Here is a 21,403-nt window from a genome sequence, read left to right as displayed (position 1 = left end):
AGGTTTTGCCACTCCCTACCTTCTCAGCTCTCCCTGGTGTACCTCAGCAATCCATTTCCATTGCCCTCTTATCCCTCAAGCTTGCTTTTGGGGGCACCTCTGTCCCTGGAGGTACTCTGAGCATCTCTTCCCTTGCCAGCACAGCCCCTGAGAGAGAAGCCTTCCCTGATCCCGAAAACATCCCTGTTCTAACCTCCATTCAGCACGTCATTGCTGATCTCCCCTTCCTCTGCATGCCCTTCCACGTTTCCCTTCCCAGCCCTGCTCCTGGACACGTGTGACAGCCCCCAGGTCTGTTCTGCAGCAGAATGTGCCTCCATCCCTGGCTCCGAGATACGCCAGCCCCTGGCTGTATCCTACTCCCTGGGAGCATCTTAGCTTTGTGATTCCCAGCCCTCCTGTCCTCCACAGCCTTACCCCCTCCACCACCTGCCCCAGGAAATGCTGTTCAATATGAAGAGCAGCAGTACTGGATCCTGCTTCCAGATCAGCATTTATCTCATGCCAGGCTCCATCCCTCAGTATCCAATATGCATCCTTAAACCTTTTGTATTCTGCATAAACATCTTTCTTTGCCCAGATCTTCTAAAGGGCTGGGCAAGAGAGGAAGCAATAGTCTACAAAGAACATGAAACCTTTGCATCATGGTCTTATCTAATTGTCCTTCATGGATGCCGACAAGACTGGCTGTGCAACATGGTGTGAGACGGGGGTTGCACAGGGAGCAAACCGAGATATGTAGGGTCTGAATTCACTGCAAAAGGCCAAGGTATGTTGGTGATAGATGCAGAGCCCTGATTTCCTTCCTACTGAGCCTCTAATTTCCAAGCTGGGTCCCACAGAGCATCCCACAAGCCACCCCACACCTGCGGCACCTTCCCCATAACTGGAAGCCCATGAACCACCCCACCCACCACAGTTTTCCCCGCTGGGCAAAGCCAGGCTCCTGGATCCACATACGGGGAGTGAACATGGTCAATCCAGGAGGAAGAGCAGGTGTGGATAAATTTGAAGCATAAGGAGGTGGAAGAGGACTCACAGCCTGGCGGAAACCAGCTGCTGGTGCCACGGTAGCTCAGAGGAGAGGCAGCAGCAGCAGCACAGTGAAGGGCAGGGCCACAGGAGCTGGGGAGAGGCTGGAATGGGGAAAGGGGGGTGAAGCCGGTGAAGAGCATCCGGAGATGTAAGTGAGGTCAGGTAATTCCTCATATAGCAGTTCCTGTGCTGCTCTGGGAACAGACAAACAAGGCCTTCCTTCCTACCGGCTTCCTCCTCCTTGGCAGCTCTCCTTTTCAGGAGAGCCTGCTGGCTGGACCGCTCCTCCCACATCGCCGGCTGCATCCCTTGGGGTGACTCACCTGGCCCTCGCTGCGCTCCGCAGCTTCACACCTCCCTGCCCTGCCACGGGCAGCATGGGCAGAGGGGTCCCGCCTGGGACCCACACAGGGCAATCACTAGTGGTGGCCCGGGGTGGCAAGGAGTGGCCAGGCAGCAGCTGGCACCGCTTTGGGCAGAGGTTGCAAAGCACCTGCTCGCCCCCCCGGCACAGTGAGGTCACGGCTGCTATTTTAGGCTGGGAAAGCGCAGGAGAATAGACCCTAAATCTCCCTGCAAAGCTGCGATGGGCACTTGACCAGGTGTCAGCTCCAGCGCTGGCGAGCCCGAGTGGCGCTGCTATTTTAGGGATGTATTCTTTCCCTCTACTGGGGCTATTTTTGGAGGCTGAGTGGGTACCAAAAGGACCCGGATATGTTGCAGATAAGGGGCCGATGACATTTTGGTGCTTGGGTTCCAGCCACAAACACTGCTTGCAAAGGCAGACTCTGGGAACAGCAGCGCTCCCGGCAGCAGCAGCAGCATCCTGGCCACTCTGCCCTTGCCGCAGGCAGCAGGGTAGGGTGCCGTGGGCTTCTCCCCAGCAGTGCCGCCCTGCACGGCTCCACAGTACCCAGTGCTCTCCCAGGTGTCCGCAGTGCCCCACACCAGCGCTGAGCCCTCACAGTGTTGCTGATGGGAGATGCTCCCCGCTGGCTCTGGAGCAGGCAGTGCACGTGCCATGGGGACGGGGTTATGGACCAAAGGGGTCTGCATCTGATGGGGCTGGGACGGGCTCTTGCTCCTTAGCCACAGAAGGGTCTGAGATGTGAGTGCTGCCCCCGGTAACACAGAAAAGGAGGGTCTTCATTGCAGGCAGCTGTGGTACACACATCCTTTTCTTGGAATTAGGGATACGGGGACTGGATGGGGGGAATTTCCTTGGCACAAGTGTGTCAAGGAGAAGCCTGTGATCACTGTCATCACTCTCCACTGCTATGCAAGAGGCCATGGCTTAGCGAGCTCCCCAGCCCAGCCTGGCTGGGACACCTGGGTCCTGCAGGGCCAGGGGCTGGAAGACCCAAGGGATTTGCCCTATTTTGGGAGAGTGGGTTTCCTGCCATAGAGCCATGCAGACAGACATCCCATTGAGGCTGGTCTTCCCCGAGGATGAGGGGCTGGGGCCAAGGAAGACCCCTTGGCACTGCTGACCCACACCTTCAGGAGAGGAAGTGCATGGGGGCTTCCTTGGGCCCTGAAAGGTGTTGTGGATGGGAATGTGGACAGGGGCGGCTTGTGACTCTGCAAGGCAGAGGCTTGCATGCTTCTCCCGGCCCCCGATAAGACCGGCAGCCAGGCCGTTTGGCCTTTTTACTCAAAGTTTCCATTTGTGCCCATGGGACAGAGGGCCCGTTGTGTGCACAGGGTGCGGGGACAGCCCCCCTGGCATTTCAGGGTGGTGGGGGGAGCTTTGAGACAGCGGCGAGGCTGGTGCCCACGCCACCGCTGCGCACTGCTCTATCCCCATGGCCGCCCTCGCTCTATGGCGCCAGCCGGAGCTCCAGTAGCTGGAGCCAGGTTAGAACACATCCCCCTGAGTTGCCCTCCCCAGAGCTCGTCCAGGCCAAAAACATCGGCTTACAGCTGCCTTCTCTCCCCACCCTGGGCTCCCCCAGGTCTCCTTGCACCCCAGAGATCAGCGCAGGGGGCTTGGGCTGGGGAAGATGGATGCACAGCGTGCTGGAGGGGCGGGAACTGTGCTGGGACTGAGACAACTTGTCCAGGCCGTCTCCAGTGCAAGCCCATGCATAAACCCTTCTGAATCTCCGTCTTTGTTCCCCTCAGTGGCGTCAGAGGCTCTTCGCTCCCTCCAGGAGATGATTCTGCTTCCGTTGCTGCTGTTTCCTGTGTTTCTCTCTCCCCCCTTGCTCCCGTAGAGCCAGGCAACACCGGCACAAAAACAGGATTCGAGCTGCTGGAGAATTACTCTGATAACAATGACCGAGGAGACAGTCCGCGGGACGGGACCCTCCCCGGAGCCAGACCAAGCAGAGGCCCCGGCTGGCTCAAGCTAACCTTTGGCATCCTCTCTTCCCCTTCCCCTGGGGATGCTGGTGCATGGGGGGGATTTCAGGCAGGGGAATGAACATCGAGAAAGGGGAAATCCTGGGTCACCCGCTGCCCACCGGCAGGTCCATCCATCCCCACACCTTGGCCATGGTGGGCAGGCAAAGCAGCTCTGATCGTCCCCACGACAGCTCCCATCCCCACCAGTGGTCAGCAGAGCAGCAGGGATCACGATGTACTCTCCCTTGCCAACCCAGCTCCATTTTCCAGGGGACAAAGTGTTTTCAGGGAGCAGCCAAGGGCAATTGCGATCTGGCTTCACCCTGCAGTTCTGGCTCGCAGGCGGGACCAAGGGATATAATGCCTGCAAACATGCTTCTGTGCAGCAGTAGCCTTGGACCTGAGTGTCCACCCATCTGCCCCAGGCACGCCCAAGGGAGAGCTGGAATTGTTTAGCATCCCAGATGGAGATCTGAAATTTGGGGAACCCTCACCCATGGCCCAAAATCCTCTCCTGGATCTAGCTGTGCTTCTGGAGGAGGTCTCATCCCTGTCTGCTCACCACCACTCTCTGCCGAGGAGCTGCCATCCTCCCAGCACGCTGCTGGAGCCATGGTGGGAAGCGTGGCCCACTTGGCTTTGTGCAAAGCCGCCTGGCACAGCTGAGGCAAGGAAAGAAGGGGCCTGAGCGAGCCCGGCTGACATTGCCTGAAGCGAGCTAGGAAGCGCATGCACGGACCGATCCACTGGCAGGTCTGGAGGCAGCGACGAGCACTGGGAAGGAGCTGTGGAGTGGGAGCACAGCTGGAGCCCAAAGAAGACGTGTCTGTAACCTCGCACTGGCTTGTTGAACAAGCTGGGTCCGTGCAGGCACGGGTGTCTGCACCGCCCTCCCCCCTTGCAGGTGCTCGCTCACCCCTAACCGAGTGCTCCCTTCACCTTGCACGGCAGGGACCTGCAGCTTGGGGGGCAGCAAAAACTGACTCTGGGTGACAAAAAACACCCAAGTGGCATCCCCCCTGGCTTTATGGCCTGGAAACCACACTGCCATGCTCCCTTTTAACAGGGCATCTGCTTCCCACTGGGGCTGCGGGAGTCTTGGAAGTGCTGCAATGCAGGAGATATCCTGGAGATGGAGGAGCTCAAAGAAGTCCTGGCTGCTGCAACACTCAGCAAATGCCAGCCTTGCAGAGCAAAGCTGGAGCAGGATGCTGTCTACAGCCTTACTGATCCCTCCAGCTTTAGTCCTGACCTTGCTGCTCCAGGGCAAAATGACCACTGCCCTATGCTGTAGATGCCCAGCAGATGCACAGCACCTCGGAGCAACTGGTGGGACCAAGGCCAACCATGGGCGTGAGTCTGTCCTGCCAGGGTCAGGGGGTTGTAATCCCCTGGTTACCAGTGGTGCTGCTGATCCGGCTAAATTCCCGGCGAGGGAGGAAAAGCTGACTTTTGGCCAACACAGGAGGTCTCTGACCAACAGAGGCAGGAAATAGCTATGGTGAGCGAATAAATAAATGGTGCAACTGTAGCTCTGCCTTACATGGGCTTTGTGGGGAGTTTTCCTTTGTTTTTCAGGTTGGCTATTTATACCATGGAGTGTGAAAATGATGTCAGTGAAGCCTCTGCTCTTTGCTGTGAAGAAAATGAGCCCTGAGAATTTTTACAGGGCTGAAAGACCTCCTTGAGCAGCGAGACTCAGAGGTTATTTGCAAGGCTGGCAGGAAACCCCAGCTCCTGTGCAATTCCCAAGGAGTCCTCTCTGCTTCCACACACCCAGCTCAGGGGACCAGTTGTCCCAAACCTGTCTAGGATATGGCTCTGCCCCTGTAAAAGTCTGTCTTGTCTAAGATGGACTCATAACCCCCTCCCAGAACATCTCCAACTCCCTCCCAGCCTCCCCTTTCTCCTTGTCTTTCTTTTTTGCCCCCCTTTTTCACATTATTTCTTTTTTTCCCCCCTTTTCCCCCTCTATCCTGTTCTCCATCGCAGCCTTTAAGGGTTTTAGCTCCAGGCTGCTCAGCCCACTGGTATTGCCCCAGGTCTGCCCTGGGAGACAGGGGAAGAGGAGACAGGGCGTCCCTCTCCTTGTGGGCCCTTGCCGCTCCCCTGGGAAAGCCCAGGAGGTATTTTGGAGAGCTGAGCTCCCAGCTGGGCCATCACCATGCTCACATGAGGTTGGAAAGCACAGGTTCAGCCTAGAAGAGGCAGGTCCACCAAGTTCAAGCTGAGCCTGCTCGGCAGTGGGTGCTGGGTGGCAACAGCCACGCTTTGGGAAAAGAGAGGAATACACCCTCCCTTCCCACCGCGCTTGTCCCCTGCAATTAGGAGCGGCAATGAGAAGCCCACACGAACCGCTCAGCAGCCAGTGAAACCTCAACCACCAGTCCTGGTGCCTGCGGGCAGGGGCGGCCGGCGGCGGGGTGGGAAGGGAAAAGCCAACGCAAGTTCAAGGGTTGCCGGTGTACTTGAGAGTAGAAAAACTCTTGCTGGTGACACATGCATCAGGTGTTTCCAGACGATAACAAAACCTGCCTGAGGTCATCGATATTTAATTAGCAATGGGCTTGGTTAAACATTATCCTGGGGGCAGGAGGGAGGGGAAAAGTGTTGAATTGAAAAGAGATTTAACTCTTTGCAGAGAAAGGGGAGGAAGAGGGAAGGTTGCCTACAAGCAGAAGGGGTCTCTGTGTTTGGACCCCATCGGGCTCTGACATTAGGTTGGCTGGAGGGGAGGAAAAGCTTTGGGGTACACACATCTCTCAGGTCTCCAAGAGAAAGAGGTGCTTTGCCCCATGGAATCAAAATGAGCTAAAATTGGAAGGTCAGCGCTCCTGCACCTCAGCGGCCCCAGGGCAGCTGAGCACGGCTGCTGGAGCAAAATGCTGGTGAGCAGCAAGGCCGGTGGCTTGTCTGGTTTCCCCGCTGGAGCCCTCCTGGCTGCAGCCGTGCCGGCAGCTGGGGCACCGCGGCGCTTTTTCTCAGATGGCTGAGTCACAGCCCTGCTACCTGCTCAGGTTCGCACCTGGGTCCCTGCCTCGCCGCCGTCTCCCCCGTTTCCTCCGGTGGCTAGGTCCCTGGCACTCATCCCATGCTGCTGCCATGGGAAGACCTGGCTCAGCACCTCGGGGCAAGGAGGAGGAGGAGGAAGGCATGGTGGGGGGGGGTGTTTACCTAGGGTTTACCTTTGGGAGGAAGGCTTGGGTTGAAGAAGAAGGGATGCCGAAGGCTCGGACTGGGCAGGGGTGGCCCTCCAAGCACAGCCTGACACCCCGGCATGCTCCAGGAGGAGATGATGCTGTGAAGGGCTGGCTCACTCTGGGGTGCAAGAAGCAAAGCAGCATGTGATGGAGGGGGAAAGACATGCCGCCAAAGGGAGGGAATCACCTTGGGGCTGCAGCTTTCGTATCCTCACACTCCCTCCCCAGCCCTGGCCAGCACCGGGCGGGAGCTGCGTGTGAGCAGCAAAGTACGGGGCCAGGCTGTGCACAAGGAGCCACGATTAATGGAGCTGGAGCGTCCCGGTCTCCGCAGGTGCTGCGTATGGTTGCAAGGGGGAAGCTGCAGACCCTGAAACAGGGAGCTGGCACCTAACTGCGAAGGGCTGCCCTGGCACCTCGACATGGACCAGGGCAGGACCCAGGTGAAACAGCACCAAAATCCTGCTAACACCCACCCTGCTCCCACCCACCCTGCTCCATCCTTCCCCAGCCCCTCGTCACCCCCCTGCTTGCTCCCTGCCACCTACCCCCTCCAAAATCCCCTCTTGGCTGCCCTGAACCTGACACCCGTAATTACCCCGAGATCACAGGGACCTGCTGAAAGAGTGAGTGTGAGCCAGGCTCTGGGGGAGACATGAAAAGCAGCCGCAGCCCCTGCCTGCAGCCGGGCCCCCCGCCGCACCAGCAGCCCCCCGGCACCGGGGACACCTGGGGAAGGTGCTTGCTGGGAGAGGGGAGCGTGAACATGCTTGGGAGACAGACAGGACAGCACAGCCCGGTTTGGGATGTGGCCAGCCACAGCTCCCTCCAACCAGCCAGCATCCCTGGGGCCTGCTCCTGCCCCACAGGGAAGCCCCTCTCGGCGGGGAGGAGGGCAAAGCTGGGCCAGCATTTGCCCGCCATCCCCTTTGCTTGCCAGTGGCCAGGTGCCAGGGGGATGCTCCCACTCCACCCCAAGCAGAGCCTGGGGGACAGTCAGCCTTTGCCAGTGCTCGGTGTCACCTCCCCAGGGATGCTGCGAGCTGTCCCTCCTGCATCCCCAGCAGCAGTGATGGTGGTCTCCCACTGGTGAGCCCCTGGGAGGGATCCCCAGAGCAACATAGAATCATAGAACCATAGAATCGTCTAGGTTGGAAAAGACCTTTAAGATCATCCAGTCCAACCATTAACCTACACTACCAAGCCCACCTAAACCAATCAAGGGTAGACTAGACTAAACCATATCCCGAAGTGCCACATCTACCCGTTTTTTGAACACTTCCAGGGATGGTGACTCCACCACCTCTCTGGGCAGCCTGGTCCAATGCTTGACCACCCTTTCCGTAAAGAAATTTTTCCTAATTTCCAGTCTAAACCTCCCCTGGCGCAGCTTGAGCCCATTTCCTCTCGTCCTATCGCTAGCTACTTGGGAGAAGAGACCAACACCCACCTCACTACAACCTCCTTTCAGGTAGTTGTAGAGAGCGATAAGGTCTCCCCTCAGCCTCCTCTTCTCCAGGCTAAACAACCCCAGTTCCCTCAGCCACTCCTCATAAGACTTGTTCCCCAGACCCTTCACCAGCCTTGTTGCCCGTCTCTGAACACGCTCCAGCACCTCAATGTCCTTCTTGTATTGAGGGTCCCAAAACTGGACACAGTATTCCAGGTGCGGCCTCACCAGTGCCAAGTACAGGGGGACAATCACCTCCCTGCTCCTGCTGGCCACAGCATTCCTGATAGAAGCCAGGATGCTGTTGGCCTTCTTGGCCACTTGGGCACACTGCTGGCTCATGTTCAGCCGGCTGTCTACCAACACCCCCAGATCCTTTTCGGCCAGGCAGCTTTCCAGCCACTCTTTCCCAAGCCTGTAGCGTTGCATGGGGTTGTTGTGACCGAAGTGCAGGACCCGGCACTTGGCCTTGTTGAACCTCATACAGTTGGCCACGGCCCATCAATCCAGCCTGTCCAGGTCCCTCTGCAGGGCCATCCTACCCTCGAGCAGGTCTTTGGGGAAAGGTTTTGGGGAGATCCCCAACATGGCAGCATGACGAGGGTCCACGGCTGGGATGGGATCAGCAGCAGGTGGTTCCCACAGCAAGGATGTCATCCCCTCTCCACATCACCAGTGATGCAGACAACCTGCCCAGTGCAGCCGTACCGCACTCCTGGGAGCTCACCCTCCCCTTATCCCTGATTGTCACCAGGGCCAGGCACCAACGTAGAGGATGGAGGTGTGGGGCAGAGAAATAAACTCCTGCCAGGCACCTTCCCCTCGCCAGGAGCAGGCCTATTCCTGCTTTCCCGCCCCCAGCCACAGTGACATCCGTGGGCACAGCCTGCACGCCCTGCACGGGAGCCATCAGACATGGCATGGGTCCTCACTGAGGTCCCTTGGAAGTGGGAGAGGGGATGAAACCAAGGTGGGAAAGGTGCCACAGTCCCAGTCCTCCTGCACCCCTCTCCCACAAGTTCTGAAAATGGAAGGGGGTGTGTGGAAATTAGCAAATCCCACATTTTGGGGCAGAAGAAACAGCAGCAGTGACCATTCAGGTCTTAGAGTGAAGGAAGAGGCTGCAGCCCTGGGCAGGGCGGAGCAGTGAGGCAGATGCAGGGATTTCACCCACGAGGAGCAAGGAAATGTCCTGGAGTTGTTTGATCTTATTGTATGGAGGGAAGCAGGAGTGGGCGCCCAGCCTTGCTGGAACCAAACAAAGATTATAAATACCTCCCACCATCAGCAGCTCCTTGCTGACGCGGCCCACCGGGGCCCCGGTTGCTGGCTGATTCCCAAGGGGAAAAATGAACCTTGGTTTCCATCCAGCCCTCGAACGCGGTGGCCGATAGGAGCAGAGCACATGGCAGACGGCTCTGGCCACAAAGCTGGGGAGGGATTTGTCCCTGCAGGATGATGTGCGTTGGGGGGGGAGCCTCTCCCAGCAGCTGCACACACGGTTACACGCAGTAGGAAAGGCCCTCGTTGGCTTAATTCAATCTCTGCTGCCACTGGAGTCAATGAAGACGTTTAAAAAATGTATTTTTAAAAAGCCCTGTGATGTGGCGGCTGGGTGTGAAGCAATGCCTGAGCCCAGTGACAACCTCCAAGAGGTGTCCCTTATGGCACCAGGCTGGATCTGGGAGTACCCCTTTTCCCACTTCAATCCTTGGGTTTGAATTCGGTGCCACACGTACTACCAAGAGTGCTGCCCGACATCGGGGTGCTTTGGGGCTGGTGGGGGGCGCGAGCCCTGGCGCTGCCTCTCGAGTGGCACCTGGGAGCCCTGGGAACCCCGGCACAGTGTCTGTCCCCACCGGCAAGGGAGGGCAGCCCCACGCTGCATTTTGGGGAAGTTGGGAGGCGGTAGGAGATAAATTTAGTCTTCCCCACTATGCCCGGTGGCTGCCGCAGAAACACATGATTCCCCAGCACTGCGCTGGCGGGGGGATGAGAGGACTTCCTAAAACTCACGTGGGCTCCTGTAAGCCCCGTGCCCCAGCGGGGAGCAGCGCTGCACTGGGACCACTGACACCCAACGGCAGGGAGGCCGTGGTGGCCATGGGATGGGGGGCTTTGGCTTCGGCTTTGCCTCGGCACGGGATGCTCAGGGTGGTCCTGGAGCAGGGCTACCCACCACCCCCTTGCCCCACAGAGGGAGGGCCTGACCTCCATGGGAACCCATCTCCCCACCGCATCCACCCCCCCCGGGTCCTGCAGGCACTTCTAAGGGTTGGTGAGAAGCCAGATTGTTGTCAGGTACGAAAGCAGTTCTCGGGCTGGGGGGGGCTGCAAATCAAACACACACCGTGCTTGGAAAAGCCCAGCGGAGCTGCTCTGGCAGAAAAGCCGCCGTGCGGCGCGTGAACCCGGCCGCGGCTGCCCCGGGGCACCTTCATCATCCCCAATCCCCTGTAGAGCATACTTGAAGCTCCCTGCCTGTCACTGGGATCAAAGGCAGGGGCCAGGGCGGGAGGCAGGGGTGTCAGCTGGGCCACTTGTGAAGCTGATTGCAGGAGCCAAGACCTCCGACTTGAACCCGCTTTTTTTCTTCCCCCCCGGGCATCCTTACATGCTTCTAACATCTCCGCTCCAGCGTCGCAGCTGTGTCTTGTTTCATCTCTGGTGAGGGAAAGAGGCAGCGCCCGAGCCAGATGCTCCCTGGGAAGGCTGGAAAAGCGGGCCCCCCTCCCCGGGAGCGCCGGGTCCCAGCCCCTGCGCCGCTGGCAGCTGGGGAGCGCCGGGTGCCGGGGGGTGAAACCCAGCCCCGCTTCCCAGCCGCGGCCCTCCCGGCACCAGCTGGGATGGATGCGTTCCCACGGTGCCTGGCGCTATCTCGGCAGGGTCAGGGCTGTGCCTGTCCTCCCGCGGCTCTTGGGTCGGTCTGAGCATCACCGGGGTGTGGGATCTTTTCTGAGCGGACAGGGACGTCGTTGGCCATTTTGGAGCAGAGAAGATGCACTCAAGCAGCGTCATCACGGCACTTGGGGAGCTGCGGAGGGTGAGACAACCATGCCGAGGAGAAAAAGCTCAATGTTAAGAGAAGGTGGTTTAAAAAAAACCATAAGCCACCCTAAAACCAGTTTCAGGGCTCTCGCGAGCTGCTGGATGGATGTGTGACCTGCACCGACTGCTGCCTATTGCACTCCAGACTGTCCCCAAAACAGAGGACGGATGGTCTGCAGGAGCGCCAAGGCTGGGGGAATGAGGACTGCCAGGCAGACCCAGGCGTTGGGAGCGGGAAGCTTTGCCGAAGCCAGCTCAGCATCCCCTGGCTTCGCCCCCCACCCGCACGGCTTGGCAGGGACCTCCCAAAGCTGGATCCCAAGAGCTCCCCAGCAAAGGGCCTGGGCCGCATCGTGGGGGGGGGGGGCTTCAGGGAGCCCTCGGAGGGGCAGAGAGGGAACACGTAGCCCCTGGTGACCTGGCCTCAGCTAAGCAGGGTTTTTCTCCAGGCCAGCCCCACCAGCAAGCCCTTGGGGACAAGTGTCCCACACGCCATCTGCAGAGGGAGGAGCGCCACCTCCTGACGTAGGGTGTCCCCTTGTCCCCAGGATTCCAGGATGGAAAAGGATTAAAAACCACTTTGTGGGGTTTTTTTCCACCCCCATCCAGTGTTTTATCAGCCAGCAACCATCACTTCAAGAATAAACAAACCCAAGTCTGGCACCGGGTCCCAGGCCAAAGCGGCTCCTCCTGCCCAGCATCTTCAACAAGGACAGTGTTTCTTCAGGACTGCTTCCATCTACTCAGGTGCTAATTTGACTAAAAATTCCCTCCACCCATTGCCACTTCAAAATACATTCCCCAGCCTCCACTGGAGCCCTCACCACAAGGTTTGATTTGGTAAAATGAGGTGCCTTTACAGATTTTCATCAAGATAGCACGTAGCTTGTCATGCACGCTCATCCCCAACACCTCACTGTTTGTCCCAATAATCCCAGTTCCCCGACTGGTTTGATTGAAGGAGCAGGAACAGACAGGGCTGGCTTAGAGCCAGGCGCCTGCTAGCCAGCACATACGTGGTTTAAAATGTCCATCTGAGAGCCAAGCAAAAAGACCACCTAAGGCTCCCTAATCCGCAGCAAAACCTCGGTCTTGATAACTGCTCATAAAACCGCAGCCTCAAGGTGGACCGAGGTTGGAAGTTCCACTTTCCTGCATTGGGGGAATACCAATTTAGGACTCTTCTCTACCTACCTGCTGATTTGAGACTTGGTGGATTTGGAATTAGTGAGTGAGACCTCTCTTGTTACACTTGGCTGAAATCAGGCAGCAGGTTCATGTGTTAAATGAAGCTGACAGGGAGCCAGCCAGCTTGTGCAGTCATCAAGTCTGGTTTCTAGGGAAACAAGGTAAATGTTTTTCCTCCTTCTTGCCACCTTTTAACACTTAAAAGGGTCTTGCACATCACCACAGGAAATATTCTCTACATCTACCTTTCCCCGTTTCAGTTTGAGCAAATAGCATCAAACTGGGTCCGTCTCAGAGCAGCACCGTATGTCAGTGCATAGATCTGGCAGGTTATTGCCTCCATCGCTGCCGCGTCTCCAATTATGGTCAGTGAAGGAGACACCAGCGCAGTTATCTAAATTTACACGAGCCCCAGCCAGGCTGCGGCCCGAAGCACGAGTGATCTCACTATTCCGGCTGGAGGCAGACAAGCGCTCGGGACCGCCGCTGCCTTTCTTGGTATAACGCCTCAGCTCCCCTAACTGCAACGCTCCGGTTGGGACTGGCGCTGCACCCGGAGCCGGTCCCACGCACAGGCGCTACGTCCTGTCTGCCCTTCACCCTGGCTGGGAACACCGGCCAAAACACCTCCCCAGGAGCTGATGGAGTATTTTGAGCCACGCCGAAACGCAACACCAGCAGCACTCGCAGCTCCCCCTCCTCCTTGGAGGGTGGGATACAGAAAAGTCACCCTCCTCCCCTCCCAGGGGGGCCCCTTCCCTGTCACCAGGCAGAGCCATGGATTCAGGAATACCGAGCTGCTGCCAGGGAGGAATTGGTCACAAGGAACTGGTCACGTTACCTGCTGCCTTCTGCAGCTCTCAAGAACAGCAACGAACCGCATTTGTAAACGGTGTGCAGGTTACAGCCCCTCTGTCATACGGAAACTGGAGGGTTTCCATGGCAACAGCCAGCACCAGCCACCCACCTCAAATTTAGTGATGTTTCAACTGTCTGAAGTAGTTTCATTATTTCAAATCCTGTTTGAGTCAAGCTCTCTATAGCCACCCAGCCGAGGACTAACATGTGGAATAATACCTCAGTAATTGCAAACACATTTCGGGCTCCTGCTGCTTTACTATTTCACACAACCAAAGAAAGAAGCCGCCTTGCTCTGCCCCAAAATCTCTGCTCTCCAAAAACAGCAATGGCAGCTTCTTCCTCATTACAGGAACACTGCTATGAGTTGGATGCTCGTGAATTTGAGCTTTACTCGCTTCTTTGGTTTGGTTGGTTGCACGCATAGGGCCTGCAAGGAGAATACCAGACTTGACACAGCAATGTATAAACCAAGAGGCAAAGTTAATTTCTTTAAAATATTTATTTTTTGGTCTGAGAGCACACAGGCCACAGGACACAAGACCATTCTACACATTAAGCTGTCTCCTCTTTTGCAATACGATCTTTCTTGAGTGGTCCCTGAAAAAAAAAAATAGAAAGAAACTATGTCATCAGCAGTCTGCACCAAAGACCACATCACATCCCAATTACAATGCCGTAATTTCTTCTCCTCTTGCTGCAAAGAAATTAAGGCAAAAAAAGCCCTCAATGTTGCAGCCCACTGGAAATCCCAAGCCCTATCTCCACAGCTACAGGTTTCAGGAAAAAGCCGAACTTGGCGCAGCCAGGCTGCACCAAATCGATGACTTCATAGGTTAACAAAGAAATGCTGGTGCCACCTTGTGGGGAAGCTCCTGCGCAGCCCCCGAGGAGCAGCTGAACCACGCTCTGAACCGGCAAGGGCCCTGCACCCAAGACTCCCAACTTGCTTTCCCCAGCAAGTGACAAATTGAGCATGCCACCCACAGCCCGCTGTGAGCACCATCGTCCGGAGCTGCTCTCAGAAGAAACGCAGTGTGGAGCTGCTCCCCACCGGTGTCAGGTACTGCTCAGTGCTTGTTCCGTGCCTCATCACTGAATGCCTTGGGCCCAAACACGGCAACGCCCCTCAGGCACCGAGCGCTGTCACAGGGGAAGCGAGACCCCAGCCCCCCCCATGGTTATAACCAAGTTGGCAGGATGAACCCTTTCGACTGAAGCTACACACTTTTGTTTCACAGAAATTTTGGCCCTGTGGCAGCCCAAAGGTCAACCTACCAACTGCCATTAGCTGAAAGACAATACAGAGGTATGCAACACAAAGCTGTCAGCTTCAGAAAGTGTCCTTACCATGAAAGCCTTCTTCTCCTCAGCTGTCTGGAAGCGGCCATGACCAAATTTGGAGGTTGTGTCAATGAACTTCAAGTCAATCTTCTCCAGGGCCCGGCGCTTGGTCTGCACAAGCAGGGACTACAAGAGAGATGCCAGATGAGCCCGCAGCAGCACCCTTTCAGCCTGCCAGTATGCTGGCTACTTCTTATCACCCCCATGGCTAACGCCTCCTAAGTCACTCTGACCTCACACTTCAGCTGCTGTTATGTGCATGAAGCACTTGCCAATGAGCCAGGCTGCACCTTTGGCCTCCAAGGCTGAAGACTGGTCAGCTCACACAGCAGGTGAGCCCAAGTCTGCCTGGCAGCGTCCTTACGATCCACGAGAATTCTCCTAAAGCACATCCTTACAAATTGACCTGGACAGAACTGACCAGGAAAAGGACCTCACGCTCCTCCCGAGGTCATTAATACAAGGTGGGTGGGTGTGCCTGTGTCCAACAACAGTCTTCTAGGCTTTTCTTTCTAGCTGGCTACATGAATCCCCACAGCAGCAAGCAATGCCTGTTCCAGAGGCAGTGCAGCCAACTTAAGCTGTCCCAGCCCCCTTGACAGCGGGCTGCACTACTCACCTTGCGCAGGGTTAGGACCCTCTTCTTGGTCCCAACAACGCAGCCTTTCAGCATGATGAAGTCATTGGTCACCTCACCATAGTGGACAAAGCCTCCCTGAGCAAGGAGAGAACAGTTAGCGCTCTGTATGAAGCAGGACCACTCATCACATCTGCCTACAGCTTGATGTTCTCACAGCACTTCTGGGTCTCAGCCACTCCCACATCCATTGAAATCCCAGTTTCAGCATTACCTTTCGCTGGTCAAGTTTCTTTACACAATTTACTTGCTGCTGTAAGACTTTTGCTAAGAACAGCAGCAACAAGAAGAGGCCGACAAAACAGCAAAAGCTGCTCTCCCTGCTAAGTTAGTCCTTATTTACGAGTATAATTTCTAGGCTTGTAACATCCCTCTATACTATTGCCACACAGTGAATGCAATTAGCAAGTTACACAAGTCAATACTGAGAATGACTAAGCAACACCACCTCCCACAGCAGCCCAGTTTTTCCTCAAGAGCTCTTCATTCAATCATTCTGCATCTCGTACCAGGCCAATTTGCCTCTTAAGATTGCAGCTCACAACCAGACTCTCACCATACAGCTGCAACAACTCACCAGAGGGTTAATGCTCTTGTCAGACAAGTCATAATCAGTTGATGCATTGTTTTTGATCAGCTTTCCATCCTTGATTTGGTAACCCTGGCCGATCTTGTAGATCTAAAAACGTCAAGAATGTCTACTTAGCAAAAGGTAGGAGAAAGGGCCTGTCATCAGCCAAAATGCAAACAAATCTACATAGGATTGGAGAAAAATGTCTGTTGCACTTTGAAAACACATGGCCATACAAGAATTCTATGGTTATCCAACATAATGGGACTATGGTTACTGCCCCCAAGATGACACTCAAACTACCAAAGAAAACCCTCCCCTGTATTTATTCACTGTCATGCAGCAAGTGACCTTGGCCAGCTCTCGTTTCCTCCCAGCAGTTCAGAGACACAAACCTTCTTATTGATTTCAGTCCGATGGTGATAGCCCTTCTGACCAGCCCGGGCCACAGAGAAAGCCACACGAGCAGGGTGCCATGCACCAATGCAAGCCACTTTGCGCAGACCCCTGTGAGTCTTGCGGGGCAGTTTTTTGGTGTGCCAACGGCTGGTAACACCTGAAAGAAACCAAAGCAGTGTTCCTAACTACTGTCAAGCTGAGATGTCACCAAATTATTTAACCAGAGTTTAAGCCAACCTTTCAAGCTGCTGTCCCTGGGCAACAAAAGGGAAGCCCAGACCCAGCATCCCAGGAATTAACCACACTTCCTGGTGAAGCACCCTGCCTCTGAACCGCCCACGCTCCCTCCCTGGCTGTCCCTGGGTTGTGTTCTCAGAAGGAAGGCAGCATGGAATGACTCCTCATGGATGTCAGGCGCTGTGCCCAGCGCTCATTCCATGGTCTCATCATTGAACCATGACAGCAGTATGGATTTACCTCAGCTCTTTGCCCACACACTTGTGAAAACTCACAGCTAGGATTTCATTAAAATCTGTACCCTGATCACAAAGAGAACTTCCATGCGTTATTACCTTTATATCCCTTGCCCTTTGTGACTCCAATGACATCTATCATCTCATCCTGGCCAAAGACAGTTGACACAGGCACCTGCTGTTCCAGCTTCTCCCGGGCCCAATCCACCTTCTCAGCAACAGTGCCACCATTCACCTGGATCTCCATCAGGTGAGACTTCTTCTGTCTCAGAGGAAGCAAACGCATCTAGGAAACAAAGGATCAGATTTAGCTCCTGCTCATCCAAGATGGACCTCATCAACTAGCCCTGGCCTAATCTGTTTTTCTAACTAAACATACCATTTTCCAAGATACAGAACTTCAGCATACTGAAGTAAAAGGCCCTACACTAAGGGGAAAGGCTGTGTTGTGGCTTAAATGACAAGTCACAATATCTGGAAGTTATTCACCACCCACAGGAACACAGAATTAACAAGTGTCTCTAGCCCTAGAGCCTCCAGCCAAACACCATCCAGGAAGGAGATAACAAGGGACAATAGTTTTAAACTGAAAGAGGGTACATTTAGACTGGAAGAAATTTTTTTACTGTGAGGGTGGTAAGACACTGGAACAGGCTGCCCAGAGAAGCTGTGGATGCTCCATCATTGGAAGTGTTCAGTGTCAGGTTGGATAGGGCTTTGAGCAACCTGATCTGGTGAAAGACGTCCCTGCCCATGGCAGTGGGTTGGACCATGATCTTTAAAGGTCCCTTCCAACCCAAACCAAGCTACGATAAAGCCTGCTACAGCAAAGGACACTTTGGGTAGGAACACATTTGCAGTTACTTCTACTATATTTAGACAGAGGGACTGATAAGAGTATCAACAGCAGCTGCAATACTACCTTTGCTGTCTAGTATGGGAAATGAATTCTAGTAAAATTAGCAATGTCGTAGACTTCTTACTGCACTTAGAGCCAACACAAAGATTTAATTACACCTCCCAAGAAAGTCTGGCAGAGCACTGATGTTAAGTCACATAAGTCACCACCACACCACTCAGCAATATACTCCTCTGTGTACACCTCCTCTGGCTGAGCAACAGAAGCCACCAAAAGCCTCTGAGTGTCTGCAGTCCCTACAGAACACAGACTGAAATGATGCTGACCACACCAACCCCAGAGTTAAGTGTTCAGCCTGTTAATTAAGAGAGCCCAGGTCTACATGGTATCAGCACAGGACTGACTCCAGGAAGTTCCCATTATGGTGGAGTCTCTTTAGACTTCTGCTTCAGAAGACTGCCAGCGGTTGCCCTCAAGGTTCCTCAAGCATCCTGTGAGCACACGCTTTGTACAGAATGAAGAGTACTAGTACTTGCATCACGCTTAACAGCATGCGGCTGCAGGGAAGGGCAGAAATCTCTGTACAGAGATGGATCAAGCTTTATGCTTGCTCTGCTAGTTGTTTCCACTGTACACCTTAGTCCTGCAGACGCTTACCTGAGTGTGAGCCATGACTCTAATAACCTGGCAGTATTTCTTCATGCTATTGAAATCCTTCTCCAGCTGTTTTTTGCCTTCGTCATCTTGCCATTTCTTGCAGTATTTGGTGAAGGCCTTCTTCTTGGACTTGTGCCTTCAGGAGCAGAGCAGAGACAAGGTTTGGCTAAGCCCTTCATCAATCCCCCAGGAAGTGGGGACGAGCGGAAGGAGCTGCCACCTCAGCTGGTTTCGGCTCATTGCCAGTTTCTAAAGACTCTTTTCCACTGGCAAGCGGAGCCTGGAGCTCATCAGACAGAGGCAAAGTTGCCACAGCTGAGCGGAGCTGCCATGAATTCCAAAGCACATTAACATTCATAGTACAGAAGACAAAAGACTGTAGAGAGATGTCAAACAATAACAGAAAAAAACAGATCTTTAAAGCAATTGTCAGATGACTGCTGTCTGCTTCAGAATACTGTCATTTCCCCCCTTGTAAGCCCAAGCTATGCCTGACAGTAAGGTCGTTACTGTAACACCTTTGAGATCATTATTGCTCTACTCGGACATCTTCTCAGCCTGCAAAGTTCATAAACAGGCTGTAAGCTCTAGACACGCTGGAGCCACACTTGGGCAAATGCGCATGCTTTGAATCACAACACTGCCTGGAACAGTAATCAGAAGTAACACTCATCTTCCCCTTTCCTGAGAAAAACAGGGCTACAGTCAGGACTCGACACTCAACAACAAGCGCCAGAGGCGATTTCCTTATGTCCGCCCGTCGAAGTATCATCACGTGTAGCCTGTTAAGGAGATCTCAGGCAAAAACCAACACTGTCACTGCCGTGCCAAGAAGGGCACTAACATTATGCTGTCACCCTCCCAGAGCCATTCCTACAGCCTATCCCATTATTAGGCCACTTCATCAAGGCCAAACACTAATTGCTGAAAAGCCTCTTCAAAAAGCTGTACTAGCATAACCTGCAACTGCAACCCAGCAGAAAAAATAAACCACAGCATGAGATTAAGGCAACAGAAGCCCTGCTCTCTTACCAGTTCTTGTAGAAGCGACGCTTACACTCATCGCTGATGTGCTCAGCAAAGATGGTCTTGAAGCTGCGGAGACCGCGAGGAGTCTGCACATAGCCCACAATGCCCACAATGACCATGGGAGGAGTCTCTACTATAGTGACTGCCTCAACCACCTCCTTCTTGTTCACCTCTGGATGAAGACACAAATACAGCACAACAATTAACACCAGCATCAGCTACTAAACATAATATGGTCTTTTTCACTCTCAACTCCTTCACATGAAAGGTTAAATGACTCAAGTTCTTCTCACAAAAGCAAAGACGACGCATGGTAAAGTGACCAACTAGAATTTATAATTTAATGCCTTCCAAAAATTTGAGGCTGACTCAGTAGGAAGCAGACAAAACCTGATAGGCAAAATGGATGGTAGCGAGTAACAGGACTACATTCAGGACTCAACAATCAGCAAAAAAATGCCAAAGGCCATTTACATATGTCCACCCATCCAGGAGAGGGCATCGTAAGTAGCCTGTTACAGTACAGCTAAACCAAACCATCAGGTCACTGCCCATCTCAGAAACAGGACCATTAACAAAACAGCCACTGCTAGACATGAAGTCTTGCTGCTGGGACATCACTCACATTGAAGTGGGAAGGGGTTGGGGTGCTTTATACCCCACCCATGCAAGGACTTTGAAGTCAAGCCACGACTAAAATCCAGAGCTACTAACGAACATGTCATCTTTCCCCACTCATGAATAAAAGAAAACTACCTCCTCTACTCAGAGGCACATTAATACATACTGGATCCAGGTCTGTCGACTTCACGGACGATGTGGGTCATGCCAGCTTTGTACCCCAAGAAGGCAGTGAGATGGACAGGCTTGCTGGGGTCATCTTTGGGAAAGCTCTTCACCTTGCCCCTGTGCCTGCTACTGCGCTTGCGGGGCAGGAAGCCCAGAGACCCGTGCCTCGGAGCTGAGAACTTGCGGTGAGACTAGAGAGAGAAAATAAACATTTAGTGCTTGCTATAGAGATTCACTTATACCCACTCAAGGGCCAAGGCCAACTCTATCTTGCCTTGAAACATGACTACTATGTACATATCAGACATTTTGCATTCTACAAATTCTTCCCAGTATCAGCTGTTGGCTTCTGAATTCCATTATAATGCCATAAGAATGTACTCCTCATGCCCCAACGACGTCCTCGCTAGATTTCCTCAACATCCCGTCCCTTTCAAGTTTATTTTAAGACATCACCAAGTCCCACTCTAGTCAGGGAACCACACAAGCTGTAGTTTGGCCACAGCATGCCACCAGAATGTCAATGCACCCCAGAAGCCTAGAAAATGGAGAAGCACAGGTAACTACAATATGTTTCAATGAATCAGTAACACTATGAAAATAAGCATTAAAGAAACAACTTCAGTTTGAAAACCTGCAGTATTTCAACATCCACCTTTGAGTCAGTCACCTTAGGTGGAAGTGCAGATTTTTTTCTAAGCCGTTCTCCTCGACTACCAGCCCTGCAGCCTCCCTCTGCAACCTGAGCGCCAACTAAGGCTGGGTTCCATCCGGAGAACTCTCAGCCCAACGAAGAATTACCTATCCAATCTCACATCCGAATTTGAGAAAAATATTGTACAGCTAAACACGGAGCTAACAGCCAATAGCTAAGAAATTATGTCTTAGTTTAAAAAAAAATACTCGACACGAGCTGCCTTAAGCAGACAAAGTTTATCAGCCAAAAAAGGGCTTTTGGTTGGGATTACGAATCTCGCGGCAGGGCCCAGCAGAACTAAATTTTGACAGCTACGTAAAAGTGAGGGCTGCCAACACAGTCCCTTCTCACGAGAGTGACACAATCAAACACGAAATTTGACCCTACGGCTGAAAGGCGTTGAACTGCATTATTACGGACTGCTCCGCGTGCTCACACCTCCCCCCACGGCCTCGCCGGCCTAGCAGGGGCGAACGGAGCCGCCAAGCCTCGCTCCGGCCGCCGAACGCAGTGACCCGGCGGCCGGGAGCTCTCTAGGAAGGACACCCCTCCCAAAAAAAGGGGCAGCAAACCCGGCGGCGGGCAAAGCCCCCCTCCGGCAGCGCCCGCCCGCCCGCCACCCGCGCCCCCGAGCGCCCCCGCCCACCGAGCAGGCCCGGCCGGCGTCCCCACGGCAGAACCTCGCCCGCCCACGGCGCCCGCCGCGGCCGAGCCCCGCCGTAAGCCCCGCGCCGCCTCCCGCAGGGGCCGGGCGCGGCGGGAGCGGGGCCGGGCAGCCGCCGGGGGCGGGATGGCGCCGATACCCGAGGGATGGCGCGGCCGG

General features: G+C 54.5%; 1 protein-coding gene and 2 non-coding genes across 3 annotated transcripts; all 3 read right to left on the bottom strand.

Moving 5' to 3' along the window:
- Positions 1-13,608: 13,608 nt before the first annotated feature.
- RPL3 (ribosomal protein L3) lies at positions 13,609-19,969 on the bottom strand. Its single transcript, XM_009486550.2, has 9 exons — positions 19,882-19,969; positions 19,098-19,266; positions 18,066-18,201; positions 16,649-16,835; positions 16,073-16,233; positions 15,684-15,785; positions 15,089-15,184; positions 14,476-14,595; positions 13,609-13,725 (listed from the first exon to the last, which is right to left on the bottom strand). Exons 1-9 carry the CDS (start codon positions 19,919-19,921, stop codon positions 13,681-13,683), a joined length of 1,056 nt encoding a protein of 351 aa, XP_009484825.2. The 5' UTR covers positions 19,922-19,969; the 3' UTR covers positions 13,609-13,680.
- LOC142597226 (small nucleolar RNA U83B) lies at positions 14,140-14,228 on the bottom strand. The gene has a single exon (XR_012832043.1). It is a non-coding gene; the product is annotated as a small nucleolar RNA U83B (small nucleolar RNA).
- Positions 16,442-16,533, bottom strand: LOC142597225 (small nucleolar RNA U83B). The gene has a single exon (XR_012832042.1). It is a non-coding gene; the product is annotated as a small nucleolar RNA U83B (small nucleolar RNA).
- Positions 19,970-21,403: the final 1,434 nt, after the last annotated feature.

Source organism: Pelecanus crispus, chromosome 1 (assembly GCF_030463565.1).
Source record: "Pelecanus crispus isolate bPelCri1 chromosome 1, bPelCri1.pri, whole genome shotgun sequence".
Lineage (NCBI taxonomy): Eukaryota > Metazoa > Chordata > Aves > Pelecaniformes > Pelecanidae > Pelecanus > Pelecanus crispus.
Note: the sequence above shows the minus strand (reverse complement) of the source record. Positions and strands in the feature narration are given on the sequence as shown.

Excerpts from the sequence above, each read along its gene's own strand:
- RPL3 (XM_009486550.2), bottom strand. The coding sequence starts at position 19,921 with ATGACCCACATCGTCCGTGAAGTCGACAGACCTGGATCCA. Across the intron at positions 19,267-19,881 it reads AGTCGACAGACCTGGATCCA|AGGTGAACAAGAAGGAGGTG; the intron begins GTATGTATTAAT and ends GTCTTCATCCAG. Across the intron at positions 18,202-19,097 it reads CGTCGCTTCTACAAGAACTG|GCACAAGTCCAAGAAGAAGG; the intron begins GTAAGAGAGCAG and ends CTGCTCCTGAAG.